Source organism: Miniopterus natalensis, chromosome 12 (genome assembly GCF_054644295.1).
Source record: "Miniopterus natalensis isolate mMinNat1 chromosome 12, mMinNat1.hap1, whole genome shotgun sequence".
NCBI classification, from domain to species: Eukaryota; Metazoa; Chordata; class Mammalia; order Chiroptera; family Miniopteridae; genus Miniopterus; species Miniopterus natalensis.
The window spans coordinates 32,196,981-32,216,144 of NC_142092.1; the positions used below are offsets into that span (position 1 = coordinate 32,196,981).

At 40.3% G+C, this 19,164-nt stretch overlaps 1 protein-coding gene across 1 annotated transcript in view; it reads right to left on the bottom strand.

Moving 5' to 3' along the window:
* The window catches only part of SMARCA2 (SWI/SNF related BAF chromatin remodeling complex subunit ATPase 2), a 157,034-nt gene that overhangs the window by 121,577 nt on the left and 16,293 nt on the right, over positions 1–19,164 (bottom strand). Inside the window, exons 3-5 of the mRNA XM_087822686.1 lie at positions 16,470–16,599; positions 10,197–10,580; positions 4,134–4,389 (exon numbers count right to left, since the gene is read on the bottom strand). Of these exons, the coding sequence (XP_087678812.1) occupies positions 4,134–4,389; positions 10,197–10,580; positions 16,470–16,599 (770 nt within the window). The remainder of the gene's footprint in view (positions 1–4,133; positions 4,390–10,196; positions 10,581–16,469; positions 16,600–19,164) is intronic.

Sequence of the window (19,164 nt, forward strand, 5' to 3'; positions counted from 1 at the left end):
TCACACTGAACTGGGTGGGTGGGAGTTGGGGAGTGGGGAAGGGAAGAAGGGAGGTAGGGACTGAGGGTGGATGCAGCCTTGGGTGACTGGGGCATTAAAGTGGCTGAGGAGCTGGGGTGGGGGGGAACGACTACTTCCTGAAATGACTCCTTCTCCAAAGGGCCTAGTAATTTGTCAGTGAATCCCAGATTCCCAGCACGAAAGACTCTCTCTTTTATGTAAGGGAGGCAAGAAGTACAAAGTACAAAAATACAAACTATAGGAGAAGGGAAGGGCAGTTTCCATAGTGAAATTATATGCATTCAATTCAGCACATAGGAGGTGGGGGTGGGGACAAAGGTACAGGAGGGGCTTCTTTAACACAGAAAATTTTATCTTTTTGTGGTGGTGGTGGTTAATAGAAATCTTCATTTTTAAATAATGCTTCTCTCCCGACAATTTCATCTTCCTATCAATGGGATTCAGCAGGTAGCCCGATAAAGAGATTCAGGATTCTAAACTTGTCGAAACAACAACAGCTGTAATACTGCATGACTGCAGGAGACTCATTTAGTGTCCTCACGAGCTCAGAAAATTGAAGCAGAATTAGGTCACTCAAGTTTTTCATACAGATTGAACAGTAAATCAAGAGGGGTGACTGTTCTGGCAAGAAAAAGAGTTCCATTAAAGGCAACAGATATTTGTTCAGGTCCAGAGGAGAAGTTTATGATTTCTGCAGGAGAGTTATTTGAACAGAAAATGACACTGGTACATTTTGTTCCTTCAAGGAGCTGAGTGACACTTTTAAAAAGAGAGAGGGAGGGAGACCGACTTTTTGTAACTCTGCTGATAAAGTGGCCCTTGGTAATTTTTCAGAAGGAATTTTCAGGGTTGCAATGGATACCAGAGCACGACAAAAAAAAAAAAAAATACCCAAAAAAACAAAACCCCAAAAACACAGACTATGTTTGCTTCCCGAAGCAAGGAGGATGCTTCACTGTTTTCAGAAGAAATTCTGACTTCATAGCAGAGAGCTGACAGAACACAGAGACACTCCTCCTTCGGATCAGAAATACATGGCCCATGCAAACATTTGCGGAATTAGTTTACATGCTAACGTGAAATGCCTGGAGCCCTTTTGCCCAAACATCTGACTCTCAATGGAAGAATTGAAGTTAGGTATACTGATGGGGCAAAGAAAGCATGCCAAAAAGGCAAGACACACCCCCACAAAAAGCCCTGGGACTAACTCTCTGACACTACAGAGAAAAACAATAAAGTTCCATCATAAGAGAGAGGTTCAAAGGGAAAGGATCCAATTTAAATGGGAAAACAGTGTTTTAGCTGGAGACTTTGTACAGATCTGAGGCAAAATATTCATATGCATAAACTTATTTATGCTATTTCTAAGTAAAGGAGGCCAATTTGTCAAAAACTTGGGTTTATGATGAACAAGGAAAAGCGGCCAAGGTACTTAACGTTAAAAAAAAAGTAAGATTCTGACAATTTCCTTTCAATTTTCATTGACAAGGTGATATTACAACGGTCAAAGAAATGAACATCTGTTAAAGAATTTCTGACAGATGACTTAGCTCAAACTAGGTTTATGAAACTGTAAAAGAGATTTTTTTAAAGACTTTGCTCAAATCCTTGATCAGAAGGTAGAGATACACCGGACCCTTCCACTTACCAATGCTACAGGCTAAGTAGGCCATTCTCTCAAAGAGGAGCAAACAGAAACATCTCTTAGCTCTTTATAAGTGCCTAAGGGACTTAATCTAACCCTTTTAAGGGATAAATCTAACTAATCTCAGCAACTGAACAATGTATCTTCATATAGGCAGAAGCCAGCTGTTGCTCTATAAAGAAGATAGAAGAAGCCCCTGCAATGCAGCTGGTGCAGACCTGTGCTCCTTCTCAGGATGGCTATGGGAAACTCGGTCCAAAGGACCTACCAGCTTTTTCGACCCAGCGTTGCCAGACCAATCATTTCAAAAGCCACGCAGCTTTACAAACAAGGAGATATTTATAAAGTAATAATAATATGAAAAATAGCCCTTCCATCACATTCTACAATGGGTATGGTTTAAAACACACTGACAGATACACTTTTATTTTTTACTAGAGGAGTGAAGGACAAAAGCTTTTCATGCACTGGAACAGGCTAAATAGCACTACTTAATACTGTATAGTTTGGGAGACCATTCATTAAGATCACTTCCAAAAAGGGTGCTAAAATGAGCTCAGTACAAGAAGGGCCTGTAATTAAAATTCTAGTGAAAATGATTAAAGAAAATTTAGGAGTTAGTAAAATTCATACACACACATGCAAAACACAACATGGGCTGAATAAAGAAAAAAAACGCAGATGTATTTCTAGGTACAGAGAGTGTCTATGATGTCACAAGGGTAACTCACATAACTTAACTAAGGTACTGGTAGCGTTGTGTCTTCAGGGAAGGAAAACAATGGTCGCTCTTAGGGAGTCACAATTTTAGAGTAACTAAACGATAGTCTCCATCCCATTTACTGTCATTTAAAAAATACTTTTGACTTTTTATAGCAACATAAAGGACTGCATATAAATAGTTTTTCTGTCCAAGAAATAGTTGCTAATATTTGACTTTAGAATACACAGCCATTATTCACTCAGAAAAACCAGCCTATCAACATTAAAATATCAATTGATGGTGAGTATCTAGCTCTCTAGGGATACATGAAATGCTGCAAGCAGCAACATAAAAGCTCTTAATTGAGGATTAGAAATAATAATGAGACTACAGTTACACTCTTCATCCAAAAAACTGCACTCATTTAACTGCAAGTTACTGTGGGTTTTTTTCAGAATAACTCTCAAAGCTGATAGCTTAGTATCCAAATCTAGCAATAAGTCATGTATTTTTTAATAAAGTTTAAGGTAATGTTTTAAAAGGGAGCCTACACATTGTTACTAACATTCCCTATAGTTTTTATACTCTAGTTTTCTTTTAAATTAAATGATTTTGGGGGAAATAGTAGTAATAGCTAATTATGTATTAAACGTCTTTGTGTCATTTTATCTCCCCCCACAAGAAATGCTCTAATACCTTCTTTTAACAAATGAGGAAATTGAGTCACAGAAAAGAGACAGAACTAGACCAAGGTAACACAGCTAGTAAGTGACAGAGCATGCTTTCTAACTCCAGGAACCACGATCTTAGCTTTGCCTTAATCTTGACTCAATACTTATTAGGCTCCCTTTTTAGTTAACATTAACCATTTCCATAAGGGGTCCGCTAACTATAGCCTGTGGGCCAAATCCTGCCCACAGCCTGTTTTTGTAAATAAAGCTTTATTGGAACACAGCCAGCCCATTATCATCTATGGCTGCTTTCTCACTCAAAGGGCAGGGCTGAGTAGTAGTGAAAGAGACCATATGGCCCCACAAAGCGTAAAACATTTTACTACCTGGCCCTTTACAGAAAATGTTTGCCAACCGGAGTTAGATAAATGTGCCAAATCAGGAGAAAATTAAGTTACTGGAGGAAGAGTATATATGAAGGTACTTCCATAGGGCTTAAGCCTAAAGTTTGACCAAGGCATAGACCAAAAAACATGAGTGAATTTAAACAAAAAATATATTATACCAAGTTTCTGAAGTGGGCTTTAGTAGCATGAGATGTGTCGTTAACCTGAAGGTCAGGCGGACAAAAAACACTCAACATCTGACCACCTCAGTCACAGTCAAGGGCAAGCTGACAAACTGTATCAGGCACCACATAATCTACACGAGAGATGACCGCTTTCTAGGATCCACAGGAACACCAGGCTGGGTCTGTGATCTTCACATACCCCAGTGCCTAACACAGTGCCTGGCATGTCATAGGGGTTAGTAAAAGTTTTTTGATTAAATGACTAAAAATCACAGTCCTGCCAACCCAGAGCCCTAAGAGAGTCACCTCCAGCACCTCCCCAACCCCAATGGGAAACAAACTTCTCTGCAACTCTGTTCTGAAATCATTCTCATTGCATGAGTTTTGGCCTCTGCAATCTTCCTTAGGCCCTTCCCTCACCCCATAGAAAGGCACAACCAGAACCGTAGGAGACACTGCTCCCACCCCCAGGCTTGGTCCTTGCAAGAACACAGCCTCCCCCTCCCGGGCCCGGTGCATTACCTATATTCCCGCTCCTGCAGAATCTCCACGGGGTCCAGGCCTTGCGGCTTCTGAATGGGGCTGATCCGGCTCTGCTTCTGCTGCAGCTGCAGGATGGGCGAGGGCTGCCCGGGGGCCGGCTGCGGCACCGAGGGCCCGGGCACTGCGGCCGTGGGGGGCTGCGCTGCGGCGGGGGGCGCGGGAGAGGGCCTGCCGCTGGGCGCGGGCACGGGCAGCTTCTGCGGGGTGCTCGGGCCGCTCAGCTCCGGCCCGGGGCCTGTGGGACAAGAGCGACATGAGCAGCTTGGGCGGGTCATCGACCTGCAGCCACACCAGGCCTGCCCTCTGTCCCCCTGGGGCCCAGTGGTAGGGACAAGTGAACGTCTTAGGGGAAGAAAAAAGGAGGGAAGAAGAAGGAAGGAGGGAGGGCTGGAGAGGAAAGGCGGCGAAGGAAGGAAAAGAAAAAGGGCCTGGCATCTGTCTCCACAGGAAAAGGGCATTCACTAATGAACGTTGGTGAAAATGGCCCAAAAATGACTCTTAAGTAATAAAGTGACTAAGGAATGGACTGCCAGATTTTAATGGAGGTCTACGGTGGGTCTTTAAAAAGAATTACAGGTGCATTCAAAGTTCAGGAAAGTAAGGGAATAACCTAACGGCCAGATGCAATCTTGGAGTGGGGCTAAGATCACACTCTGCAAACTGCTGCAAGCCCCTGAGGGGACCTCGGTCCCCAGCGGGGAGAGCCCTGCCGCCACAGCCATGCCTTCCAGCTGCAGCCGGGAGCCTGCGGGCCGCCGGTGTGAACTAGAGGGGCTCGCGCCTTCCCTCCACGACCTATAAAGTATTTCAGATTAAATCAGTACATCTCAGAACTTCAGTGTTTCACTACATATTAGGAAATGTTTCTGAAAACATTCAGTTGTAGGGGGGAAAAGTCTGCTCATTCCACCTAATAAAAACTAGCAAATCTTAAGATTAAAGAGAGCGTTCTTCTCATGTTATCATAATAAAGGGATATGCCATCATCGAGCTTACTGAAGTGCACTTAATAAGTTAATTTAAAGCAACTGTCCACATTAAACTTAAGGAGTTTGAATGGTAAGTATGGACCTAACATAAGAAGTATTCCGTCTCACCCCCTAAGTGAATGTTTCCTTACTTCAAGATTATAAATATGATTAGTTGATGCCACCAGATGACTTAGTAAATTTAAAAAAAAAAAGAAAATCTCAGTAAGCAGAAGTTAAAACCTCGCATAGGCATTCTTTCAAGTACTTTTCTATATCTTTTCCAAGACAAATTAAAACTATTAAATGGTAACAAAAATAATAGTCTATATTACTTCAGAACGACTTAATAATTAACCATACAAAGACATACATTGTGAAAAATTAAACACATTTATTCAATTTCCAGCACACACCGTTTAGAAATGGGCTCAGATGACAATGCACAGGTAGCTATAAGCAAACATTTTGACAGGAGGAATGTGAAGAATTAGAACAAATTGCTTAGGAAACTGCAGAGTGTGTGTGTGTGTGTGTGTGTGTGTGTGTGTGTGTGTGTGGTATTACTGTTGTTCTTTTTTTCCCCTTCTTCTGAAATTAGGTAAAACTTTCCAAAAGATACAGAGCTAGATAAGATTTCTTGAGGTAATCTGCAGCCCTGGTTCTGGGGTTGATGAAAAATTCTTGAAGGAAAAATACATTTATTTTTATTTTAGGCATTGTAGGTGTACTATCATAATAAAGAGATTCTTTTCAGCTAAGTACTTCCTGATTTTTTTTTCCTGAATGAGAGGTCTTTTACATAGTGCATAGCTTTTCATAATACTTTATACTTAAGTGTTTCTTTCACCCATATATAAGGAACCAATTTCTAAACATAAAATCTCTGGATTATTAAGCATTGGAATGAGTTATGGAGGGACATTACAGGATATTTTTTCCCTAAAAGTCTTTAAAAACAAGGCAGATTTTTTGTTTGTGGTGCTTTAGGTGTGATCCAGCCAAATGAGGGGAGCTAGAGATTTCTACTTACTCTATTCTCTGTGATTCTATGAATTGACTTAATATGCTCAAGAAACTTGCAGAATTAAATATATTTGAAGACCTTGTATAGCATACTAAATAATGAAAAAACCCCACCACCTTTAATAAAGAAGAAAATTTGGGTCTTACTGAGAATATAATAATAATTACCTTAAATTCAGTTCTCAAGTTGTTTTTCCTTTTTTCAAAGTTTAAATAATTCATCAACAAAAGCTGTAACAGTGTAATAGTGCTGCAAGTTTCAGTTATTCTGGGCATTTTTTTCTTTAGCATCATGGCCTGCAAATACCGATGCAGAAGCCTATGATGACTCTTTGACGTACACATTCAAGTCGCTATTTTTAAAAATCACATTTAAAAAAAAATAAAATAAAATAAAAGGCATCCAGAGCACATCTGACTGATATCCCTGGTTCCAAATCTAGTCATTTTAAGCCTAGGACTTGCAGCTGGTCTTTAACCGATAAATATAAAGACATTCTTATCTGGTTGATTGATCCTTAAAATTGAAAAGCAGAGAGACCCAAACATGAACTTACATATCCAAATCTCCAACTTAAAAAGTACTACAACTTGTGAATTAAACGGGGACATTTAAAGCACCCTGTGCCAAAAGAACAGTAAGTTTCACCTCAGCTGTCACCTGCTGGCTGTGTGAGCCTGAGTCACTGACTTAATCCCTTGCGCCTCAGCTTCCTCATCTGCAGAATGGAGATAACAGCAGCGCCCACCTCAGAGGGCAGCAGTGAGATTCCGTGAGGCAGTGCAGCTCTGTGCTCCACCCTCAGCTCTTGACACTTTTGCTGTCACCAAGGACACGCAGACAAAGAAGTCTGATTTAATTACTCAACTTTACATAGACTCCATAGCAAAGGAAAGGCTTTTAGGAAATCTGGTGTTGTATTAGCTGGCAACTTCGGAAGTAGTCTTTTCTACAGCAAACTTCAGAATGTGACTCCAGTTTAATATAACTCAGTACAGATATGCAGAGAAGCCGGCTTGCCATGTGCTTCCTGAGAATCTGCTATCAGACTCACTTACAGGCAAACTCCTTTCCTACCTAAACACGCAAGTTCATTTACTGCATGGGTCTATTTTCTACTCCCTCCAACAGGTTATGTAAAAACTCCTATTTACAGAGGCCGGGGAACAGAATGCAGCTTGCCACAATTAGACACACTGAGAACGTCACTACCTATTCATTAGGTTTTCTGCCTGTCCCTCGGGTGGCTTAGAGAGTGGAGCTACCTGGCTGGATCTGCTATTGACAGAAATCATCTCTACACAGACACTTGTGGTCAGCTAAATGATAAGACTGCTCCCTGGTATCTGCAAATGGAAGGCAAATTACATTCTTTAGCTTATCTCCTACTCCCTCTCCAATGTAAACAGTTTAGGTTTAATTGTCAGGGGTACAAAATGTGTCTGCTTTCCCTTCAGTCCTCACCTTAGAAGCCAAGGTAGAAGTGTGCCCTGACTCTCCTAAGAGGCATCCCAGTGCAGCTGGGGGTGGTAGTAGGGTCTTTACTGGATGCACCCTTATGCCTGAGTTTAAGAAACAGGGAAACAAACTCATTCAAACACTTGAGTCTCACATGAACAGAATTTCTGTGCACTCAGAGTACCCAATTTGCATCTGGCTCACAAAGACATTGATGCAAATAACAATTCTGTGCATTAAATAAGGATTGAAGTGGTTTCCAATGGTTAAAAAAGGACATGTCATAAAGTGTACTTTATCTGGACATACCAAGAAACTTTAGATAACTAAAAAAAGTAAGGGAAGTGGGAGGGGACAACCACTGAAAAAAACTCAGCAATAAAACTTTTACTTTCTACCATCAAGTCCTTTCTGCACTCCCCCAAAAACCCAAACCTTTTTCAGTTCCCATTTTTAATTTTGCTTTAGTCTCTAAAAGGAAAAATGAATCAAAATGAAAAGAAAAATGATGGGTTAGACTTGAGGGGAGCCCATAGCAGGACTGAAGAGTTATTTGTTCGCTGAACAATTCCTCCAGTCAAACAGTAATTCTCTGGTGGTAGCTATGATGATGTCAATTTTGGTGATTTATAACTTTGGAGTAGGTTTAAGGCAGACCACCCTGGTCAAAAAGATTCTCTTCACACATGACTAGCACCAGAAAATGGGACAAAGGAAAAATGAAATCACAGCTACCTCCAGATAACTGGACATACTTCAACTCATTTGTTCTGAAATATTAGTAGAGGTATTTATAAGCAACTATACTTTTTTATTTAAAAAAAGGGGGAGAGGAAGATAAACAATAGTAATTAATAATAAGTAATATTAACTTAAAAAAAATTTTTTTCTCCTTATTTTGACTTGTCCTAAATGCCAATAGAAAAAAATGTCTTTGTCAAGGAAGGTTATCATCTCACTGTGAAACCTGAGATTTGGGGAAAAGTTCAGCAACGCTGTCAGATGCAACGTCCTTCCCGGGGGCAGGAATGGGTCTGGTCTATTTGAAGGAGATATCTTCTTTCCTCCCTCATCCACGCCCTCCTTGCCCACTCTGGCATAAAACACTATCTGCCCAAATATTTTCATTTCTAGTGACGCCTGACTCCTGGAAATCCAAAAGACATGAGCAGTGAGTAATAAAATGAATTCCCCCAAACGAGATGTTTGGTTGAGGGAAGATGTAGGTATTGAGCTGGGGTAAAAAATGAAGTCCTCTCTTCTGGAAATGGTCCAGAAAACATACAGGGTTGTGTTTATTAAGACGTGAAGTATTTGCCATGTTCGAGTATCCAGATAACTGGAACGCCATCCTTTAACCTTCCCAGAAAAAACAACATTCATGGAAGGTCATCTTAGAGTCCCTATACCTCTGAATTCTACAAGCCGGATAAAGCCAGACCGCCAGAAGGGCCACACAAGGACTATCACGTCTCGACCATGATATAATCTCAGAGCCTCAGCTTTGATGCCAAGTATGTAAGAAATAGGCCATGTGGATTCTGTTACTCCATTTATGATGAACAAATGTCATCGATGCCTCTATCATGCAGTGCCACTTACAATAATAACAATAATTTAAAAAGATAATTCCAGCCCTGGCCGGGTGGCTCAGTTGGTTGGAGCATCACCCTGTGCACCAAAAGGTTGTTGGTTCGATTCCTGCTCAGGGCACATACCTAGGTTGTGGGTTCAATCCTTGGTCTGGTGCACCTGGAAGGCAACCAATAGATGTTTCTCTCTCTCTCCTTCTCTCCCTAAAATCAATAAAAATATATCCTCGGGTGAGGATTATAAATAAAAATAATAATAATAATTCCACCTGGGAATCTACTTTATACTCTCATGCTAGAAAGGGACCTGTGTCCTCTTCGAACTGGTAAGCAACTTCCTTCTGAATGGTGAGAATTAGGTGCCTGACCCTGTCTCCTTTCCTGACCGCCAAGAAACTCCATTCATCGTGGACGCTCAGAGGGGGCAACTGTGAGAACTCCTGTGGCCCCCACGTGCCTGACCTCGACTTCTATTTCCCTTTGTTTCTGATTTTCTACTTGACAATTATTGCACTGCAGATATGTTTCTTGGAATCCTCTCCAAATGCTTTTCACAACAAAAAGGGATAGAAATCAATAAATCAACAGGTATAAAATGGCTGGAGGAGAGTGGACTGGAGGAGCACATTGTGGGGATGGAATGCACTGGGCGCAGGGTTCTTCACCTGGGGGGTGTGCATGGGCTTCCCGCAAACCTTGAACCTCTTGAAAAAGAATGCAAAATCATGGGGGATCATGCTTTTTTCTTAGGTCAACAGCTTGCACAGGAGTCCCCAAAGGCTAAGAAGCACTGCTCCAGGACTCTGATAGCAAAATAAGACCAAGGATCTGGGCCAACTAAGTGAAGCAAGACAAGGAAACAGGCTGGCTTAGGTACACACAGCAAAAGGCTAGGATAGCCCTGGGCTTACACCAACCCAGTGCTTCTGCGCCATTAGCAGTCTTTCCCATCCGAGTCGGACCATCACATTATTCACTTGGTTGTATGTTAACCTACCAGATGGTCTGTTGAAGTTAACAAGGGCTGGCTGCTGCGGCTGCTGCGGCTGGGGTGGCGGCTGCTGTGGCGGTGGCTGCTGCTGCTGCTGCATGCCAGGCAACGTCCTTTTTCCCTGCACTGCGAGCTGCAGTGTTTCAGGGAGGTGCTGGCCCCGGGCCAGCATTTTGTAGGCTAAAATCTGAGCTCGAAGCTGGTGCAGCTGGACAGGACTAAAAGGTGAGGGGCCTCTGTTGGGCTGGTTCATTGCCTGCGGGTCGCCAGGGATGAGGGGCCCTGGCTGGTTCGGTGGCATCTGGGGTGGAGTCGGGCCACCTCCTGACGACATGGGGCTGGAGATGTGCTCTGCAGCTCCCAAGGGAGATGGGTGTGGCGACATATAACCTAGAAGAGAACACAAAAGGACATCACAGGCTGCCCCTGAAAGAGAGGTGCTCCTGAATATCTTCATAATTTTCTACAACAGCGCCGTCTGATAGAAATTTAAAGTGTATATAGTTTAATTGTTACATAATTATATATAAGAAAACTTATATATATCAAATATATATAATTTAAAATTTTCTAGTAGTTACTTTAAAAAGTAAAAGAAACAGACCAAACTAATGTTAATAATATATTCCATTTAAATCAACAGATCCAAAATAATATCGTTTCAAAAAATATAAAAATAATTACAAAGACATTTCACATTCTTTTTTGCACACTAAGTTATAGCATATCTCAATTTAGACCAGCCACATTTCAAGTGATCAATAGCCACATGTGTCCTAGAACGTAAACTGTTAGTGGCTGCTATCCACCTAAAGGGAAGGCACCTGGGGGCAGTCTTATACACTAAAAGGAGCGCCAACCTATAGAACAAGATGTGAAGGTGACTACTATATTACAATATGCAATGAAGAGTCTCTTACGGAGATAACAAATATTACTTGGTTTTTTATTATGCACATTATGAATAACTGGCAATTACGGAGAGTCTCCACCGCTGCAGGCACCATGCAAGGCACCGCACATGTTATCTTAGTTGAGTTCTCCCTGGAAACAGAGCCTGGTGGAAGAATGGAGTGCAGGTGATTCATACGGAAGGTGCAAGGACACTGACAGTAGGGGATGGAAAGGTGATCTAAGGAAGGGAAGGCAGACAATAAGGGGTGTGCTACTGAGCCAGCTGCTGCAGTGGGTGCCTGAAGAGATTAAAGTAAATAACTTGCCTCCAAGTTATCCCAGGGAGGGGTAAGGAGCTGGGTACTTATACTCTAAGGATCATCAGTCAGTGCTCATGTCACTTGTTATGACTTAGGATAACTAGTCCCCAGGGACTTTTCCATGTGTGGGTAAGGTGGACATAGCAGGCAGGATGGTGGTCTGGCAGTGGCTACCTGGCTAGCACAGAAATGGTAAGAACTAAAGGGATCGGAATGGAGCATACATTATTTCTTTAAATCTCACAGCATCCCATAGGACATATATATTGTCACCTCTTTTTTTTTTTTTTAAGTGAGGAAACAGGCTCAGAGAGTGAGCAAGTCACCCAAGGTGACCCCATTAGATCTTGGCAGCTCCACGATTCAAACTAAGATTTGTCTGATCCCAATATGTATGCTCTTTCCATGGTCTAATATTAACTGATTTGAGAAAAATACTAATATTAATTTTGGTTTTAAATTAATGACTTAAAAGTTTCAAAAATCTTCTAGAAGATTACAATCCATAAAAATGAGATAAATGGTTTTTGGGTTATAAAAGATCTAAACGGGAAATTTGAGAATACTTCTCTTGAGGGAGAAACATCAAATCAACAAAAATTGGAAGGAACTTATTTCAGGAGTTGAACTGTACAGCTCAGCCAAAGAAATCCTAGAAAAACCTATGACTGAGTGTTGCTGGAGGGTGATCCAAGATGAAGGAGAGAACAAAGTGTCCTCCTGCAATTGGAAAGGCTGCCTTGACTTCAAACCAAGTGCTAATTAATGAAGTCAAAGGTGTCCTCAGACACAATGTAAAATATTAGATCAAAGGTCTCTGCCCTTTAATAAATGTACTTGTGTCATAATTATCATAAAGGTCATCACCTAGGTGTTTATTGGACATGGGCTGTGTGTTTGAACCTTTATCAAGTTTGAGCTGAAACAGCTCTGTGCACCTACATGAAATCATAGCGACCTGAGACGATGTGACCGCCACAGACTGGGGACTCACCATCACCTTCACCAGACTACAGAAGTAAAGGATACAGTGACTTTTCTCTCAAATTGCCATCTGGAAAGGGAAACAAATTTAGCTTGATCCCCTAAGACAAGAGTAGGTTTTATTGGATCAACTGGTAACAAGTAGATCTCCTTTCAGAGAAATCCTGTCCTGAGAGAAATGAAAAACTGCTCTAGTTCTCCAAATTCCTGCTCCATACCGGAGCACAAGACCACGTAGCAATTGGGGTTCTAGCTGGTCACATAAGTTGGCCAAGAAAACGCCCCTGAAACCAGCCTGCAAGACCAGCAGAAATCTAATCCCAGCATATTGTTATTTATAACAATACACACTTAGAGAAGATCAATAATATACACCTAACTTCATCATTAGCATTCTTCCTTTTTAATGAGGCTTACACTCCCTCTTTAATTGCAATGCTGGTACAAAAGGCAGTTTGTTCATTATGAAAGCACCTTCCTGAGGCCTTTTTGGCCAACCCTGCACCTATCACAGGAAGAAAATTTCCTACCAGGGCTAATGACATTTTCATAGTAGAAGGGAGACAACCAGGCTTTAAAATCGGTCATACATCTCCTGCCTCTGGTCTCCCCTACTTCCTAAGGTTATCAATTGTAGCTTACCCATGATAAATCATAGGATGCCTAATGAACCAAAACATTAGACAATCCAGTCTAAACTCAACTGTGTAACACGGTTTATCAAAGCTCTTGTGGCCCAGCCAGGTGTGGCTCAGTGGTTGAGCATCAACCTAGGATTCAGAAGATCATGGTTCGATTCCTGGTCAGGGCACATGCTGGGGTTCTGGGCTCGATCCCCAGTATGGGGCGTGCAGGAGGCAGCCAATCAATGACTCTATCATCATTGACGTTTCTCTCTCTCCCTCTCCTTTCCTCTCTCTAAAATCAATAAAGTCATATTTAAAAAAAAAAAAAATCTCTTGTAAGCTGTGAACTGTGAGCAAGGCAAAGTAATGAAGGGAAGACAGATGATGCACAATAATTAATTTTACTTCAAACTGGCTGGAAAAGAAACAGAGTGGAATAAAAATCACTTTCCAGAATTAATCAGTAAACAAAATTTTATCTCAAATTTAATAAGAAGAAACTGAAGGTGGGAAAAATCGTTTCCTAGAATTTATAGGGGACGTTAATAGAATCATTCTATCATAGTATGATATTAAAAATGTAACAGTCTTTCAGCTAAAGAGAGTAGTTTTTGTTCTAGATTACTAGCATTCAATAAAACTTCAGGAAAAACAGAATCTACATGATGAAGCAACATAACATATTTTGGCAATTTTATCTTTAGTTGAGAAAACAGAGTGAAGAAATTGCCTGAGAGTGAATATTTGTCTGGAGGATAACAATGTTGATGCAGAATCTGCTCTTTTTGAAATCTGGTTTGATTTACTCATTCAAAAGTAGTAAAAAAGTGGCAGTTTTCCTTCCTTCATCTTTAAGGGCCATTACCTCCCCAGGTTCACCTTGCCTCAGAGAGACACAATCACCTCTCTCCTTTTAATAATCTTCAACTTTTAAAAAATGCCAATTTTATATGACTTTTCTCTACATACACACACATACACACACACACACACGCAAACACTAAATATTATATACTTGCCTTTAAAGGCTTTTTTACCCAATGGACTAAAAATAAACAATGTTATCATTGGGACCATAAGGTACACAATTCAGTATTTATTGAAGGAAGTGGTTTTGCTTCTCAACCAATACCTTAAAATAACCTAATAGGTTGCTAGGTAGTGAAAGCTGGCAGCTTTCTGATCAATACCACACCTCTCTGTACTTGTGTGTATATAAATGGCTTTCTACAATAGAGTTTTTAAAGATACATGCTATTACAGAGTCTAAAGTCTTTTTAAATCATTATATTAAATAAGACTGCATTATACCAATACTACTTAGTAAAAAGTACACTTTCAAATAATTCATTCCCCAGCCTACAACGCACTTTGCTATTTTAGAGGAAAATATTACATGCTAATTCTGATTCCATTTAATGCAGACCTCTGCATTTCAAAGTAATTATAACTTACTGAAATTATATAAAAATTAAGAGCTATTTAAATGGTTGACTTTTGAATGCATAGGTTCACTTCTCTATTTAATTAACAAAATTTACTAAGTATGTATCCAGTTATTTGCTAGACACTGGTGCCAAGTGTTGGAGAGTCCAAGAAAAATCATCATTCTTAAGTCGAAGAAAAGAACCAAACAAGCAGAGAAATTTGAAGACACATAGAAGTAAAAATGTTCAATTATAATCCATGCATTCTGGAGCTTTCCAAGAGCCCACTATTAGAGAGGTACTGCAAAGCGAGGAGCAGACAGAGCAAGCACGTGGTTTTAAGAATCACCGAATATAACTCGTCCATACCTCCCAAGTATTAAAAATTAGAGCTACATTACCTATGAACACACCTAGCTCCTTAGAACTTAAATGATAAACCTGAAAGTATTGTCTTAATTCATTCTTAACACTGAATGGGTCCAATTTTTTCTTTCTGGACTGCAAAACATCCTAAGGCTCTTTCAGGCTGCTTTTCTGATATGGTCAAAGATTTTATGAGTCATCTGCAAGGTTTTATGAGTCATCTACCTACCTGTCATCAAAATTCAGATCAGAGTCTGGGATATTAAAAAACCTGTTTGAATATTAGTGAAGACACACTCCTATGCAACCATGACTTGCTTATTTATATATATATATTTTAAAAACTGATCACATTTTTCTAAATCCTTACACTCCTCTCCAAATATCTCCTCTCAGGTGGGTGGATGTCTAATCATGGATGGAGAAAATATATACATTAAATTACAAAGGAGTATACAAAGCAATGCATAAACCGCAAACTTTGAATTAGAATATCAGCACATTAGGGTTAATTAGTGCTAGATTAACCCATGCCCTCTGCATGCTGAAATGACCATACAGTGATTGTGAAAACAAGTTACGCTGTATTCAAAAGACTTTGTGGTATCTTTACTATGCCTTCAACAGTGAGGGAAGAAGGCACCAAGGAGAAGAGAAATATACCATATTTGGCCATTACTGTGGGCTGTATTGTGCCCTCTACAAAGATAAGTTTGAAGCCCTAACCCCTAGTACCTGTGAATGTGACCTTATTTGGAAATAGGATCCTTGCAGATGTAATCAAATTAAGATGAGGTCATAGTGCATTAGGGTAGGTCCTAATCCAATGACTGGTATCTTTATAAGAGGAGGAAAACCTGCAAACAGACACACAGGAAAAACGTCACATGGAGAGCAAGACAGAGATAGGAGGGATAGATCTGTAAGCCGAGGAATTCCAAGGATGCTAGCAATCACCAGAAGCTAGGAAGAGGCAACAAATTCTTCCCTCGAGGCTTCAGCACGCACGGCCCTGCCGGTACCCTGATTTCAGACTTCTAGCCCCCAGAACTGTGAAAAAATAATTTTCTATAGTTTTAAGCCACCCAGTTTGTGGTAATCTGTTATGGCAGCCCTAGAAAACTAATACAGCTACCCACCAGCAATGACAGGTAATTCCACTACCAGAAAAAGCCACTTTACAGACAATGTATGAACGCGTTCAATTCAAGGGACACAAGTGGCTCATTGTACCTGCACATCTACACTGTTGTTGGGAAGCAGACCAGGAACCTCCTTCTGGCCCTGTCACTTATAGGTTGTGGAAACTTAGGAAAAAAAAGTAAATTCTCTGAGTTTTAGCTTCCCATCTGTAAAACTGGGATAATATAATTTACCTTACAAGCCCATGATAAAGATTCTGAATAAAGTACATAAAGCAGTTTGCAGAGTGCTTGAACTTGTGGAGGCTAGTAAAATTGTGAGGATTTTGTTAATAAAACTGACCATATGAATCATAAAGTTGTGTTGGTAGGGGCTGGGGGCAGACTTCTATAGGGAAAAGAAACCTGCTGGATTCAATCTTCCTCAACCATGTCCCTTGGAAGTCATAGTTAAAATAACCAATATGAAAGATGAAAGACTATGGTATGAAGCCAAAATCAGGTATGTAGTGTTACAGACCTTGGCTGTGCTGATCCATCGGACTCTGGGGAGGGCCCATTCCTGGGTGAGGTGGCCGCATGCCGGTGCCCTTCATGGACCCGCAGTGGATATCTTCTACAATCCCCTTGTCGTGCATACCATCCATGGGCTGAAACATGTGAAGCACATCAGTTAGACACCTCCTTAAAAAGGGGTATTTCTACTTGGAGTTTTAAGACCCCTCTCTAAGGTCTTCAAAATTGTGGCACAATCATCTATTACCCATATGACAGTCATATATTTTTACACCTATGTTACATATATTATTACATATTACATATATTTTAGAGGTGGGGACAAAAAAATTAAAAAGACTACACCAATAGGATTATCAAACTATCTGTAAGTCAAAAGTTAAGACTTTAAACAGTTGAATTTTTTTGTAACACCAAAACCTGAAAGTGAAAATAAAATCCTGCTCACGAGGTATACAAATATAAGCTATTCTTCCATACCTCCTAAGTAAATCCTGAAACTTGCTGTGTGTTGAAGTTAGTCCCAAGTCTGAAGGAAGACTATTTGAAATGTCTGCAATGATCGATTTTTTGGGTAATTTTTTTGTCATCAGAGGGGAAGGAACTATGGAAAGTTTAAAAGTTGAAACCAGAAAGTTCCATGGCAGTTGGGAAAAGAGAAACAGACCAGGTAGAGCAGAGAATGGAGTGAACGCTGAAAGGGAAGGGCGGTGAAATGGATGGAGCTGTGCTACAGACGGGAGAAGACTGAATAAGGTTAAAGGCACAGTTTGGGGGAAAATTAAGAACACAGGGTCTGGAAACAGGACTTGAGGCCTAGCACATAACAGACACGCAATAAATAGCTATTGAACGGACGTTAATCCAATCCAGAATTGGGCAACGGAGCATGTGTTTGAGAAAGGAAAAGTCTATTCCTCCGCAAAATGCAACAGCAATTTTCAAAAGGGCCTGAAAGGAATATTTCCAGGAGTTTATAGAAACCAAATAACTCCAAGCAAGAAAGTATGAATGTTTGCAGTTTGGGAGAAAGGAAAGTTAATTTCTGCAGAGTCAAAAGCATGCACTTGAAAAGAGGAAGAATTTACCATAAAGAGGATGTTCAGAAGAAAAATGGGAAGAATTTGGTATAAAGAGCGTCTCTGAGTGTGTTAAACAGTAATAATAGAGAGGAAATCAAAGCTACGCAGCAGATGTATTTAGGCCACTTGTTTATTTATTTCCAGTAATGTTGCAAAGCAAAAGCTGAAGCTCAGAGGGAGGAGGGGGAGAGAGACAAGAAATAAAGTTGTCTATAAAAACAGTCTAAGAAAGTGAAGGCATCTGGTCAGCAGGTGTGAACTCAGGCACTTAACACGTCCTCACACAGGGAATCATCTGAGGGGCCGGGGGTTCAGGAAAACCAGATTGGCAAAAAAATGCACACCTTGCAGAATGAGAGCAAAACAAAACAGAGTTTAGGTGAGGGTAGAGAATACGAGGAATTGTGACAAAGACGCTAGGTAACAAAACCGTAGGGCCAATAATAACAACCCAGAGCAAAAATGTAGTACTGACCCAACACTCATTTATGCATTTAACTTTTAAATGCTTAAATACTAATAGAGATTAGCTAAATATTTCCTTCAAATTTTACCTTTCATTTTGGAGGTGAGTCATCTTTAACCCATTCTAAAATTATTTAACCCACCTGGACTAAGGTTTACAAGTGACAGATCTGATCTGTAATGTAGCTCCCAAATTAAATTAATATGAGCACGAGACAATTTAATGACTTCAATATGTCTATATGTTCAATATGTCTGCTAAAAAATATGATATGAAAAACAAATAGCTTTATTTCTTCAACTAACAAGCTAAAAATGTGTTTGTCTTTTAAAAAAGGAGAGAGAGAACTTGGGGACATTATAGGGATATTCACAATATATTTTCATTTATTTATTTATTTTTTATTGATTTCAGAGAGGAAGGGGGGGAGAGAGAGACATCAATGTGAGAAAGAAACATGGACTGGCCGCCTCCCACATGCACCAGGACCAGGGATCAAGTCCACAACCTCGGCATGTGCTCCAACTGGAACCGAACAGGTGACCTTTCAGTGCACAGGACAATGCTCAACCGAACCACACCAGCCAGGCCCACAATGTATTTTTAAATGTAAAAAGGAAAGTTGCAGAGCAATTAATACTAATAATATATTCTATTATGGTAAAAGAAAAATTATTTAAAAAATTACACCTGTGTATGATTTTTACTGAACATAGAGAAAAGTAAGGTGTGAAAAGCTGTTACCTGGGGTGAAGCCAGGATTAGCCATTTCCTTTATTTACCTCAGTACGGTTTCACTTTTCAAAACAAGCCACACATTACTTTTTGGATTTGAAATCATAAATAACAAAGTTTGTAAAAATGTGGATCTTCTCTTCTGGGCTCCCAATGCCTTAGCTTAAAATTGACCTACAGTCCTACACGGTTAGGGGAATGACTTGCTCTTTTTTGCAGTAATCTTTCAGTTTTAAACCAGTATCTTCCAAAGCTTATCTATTTAACATCAAAAGGCATCCCACCACCCTATGCCCCTGTGATGTCATCCAAAAGAGATATAAATGTAAAACCTCTACTTGTCCCATCAGGCATGACCTTCAGGTAATATGGCCTCATAGAGTTTCTTTGGCTTTTGCTAACTTTCAAAGCAAACT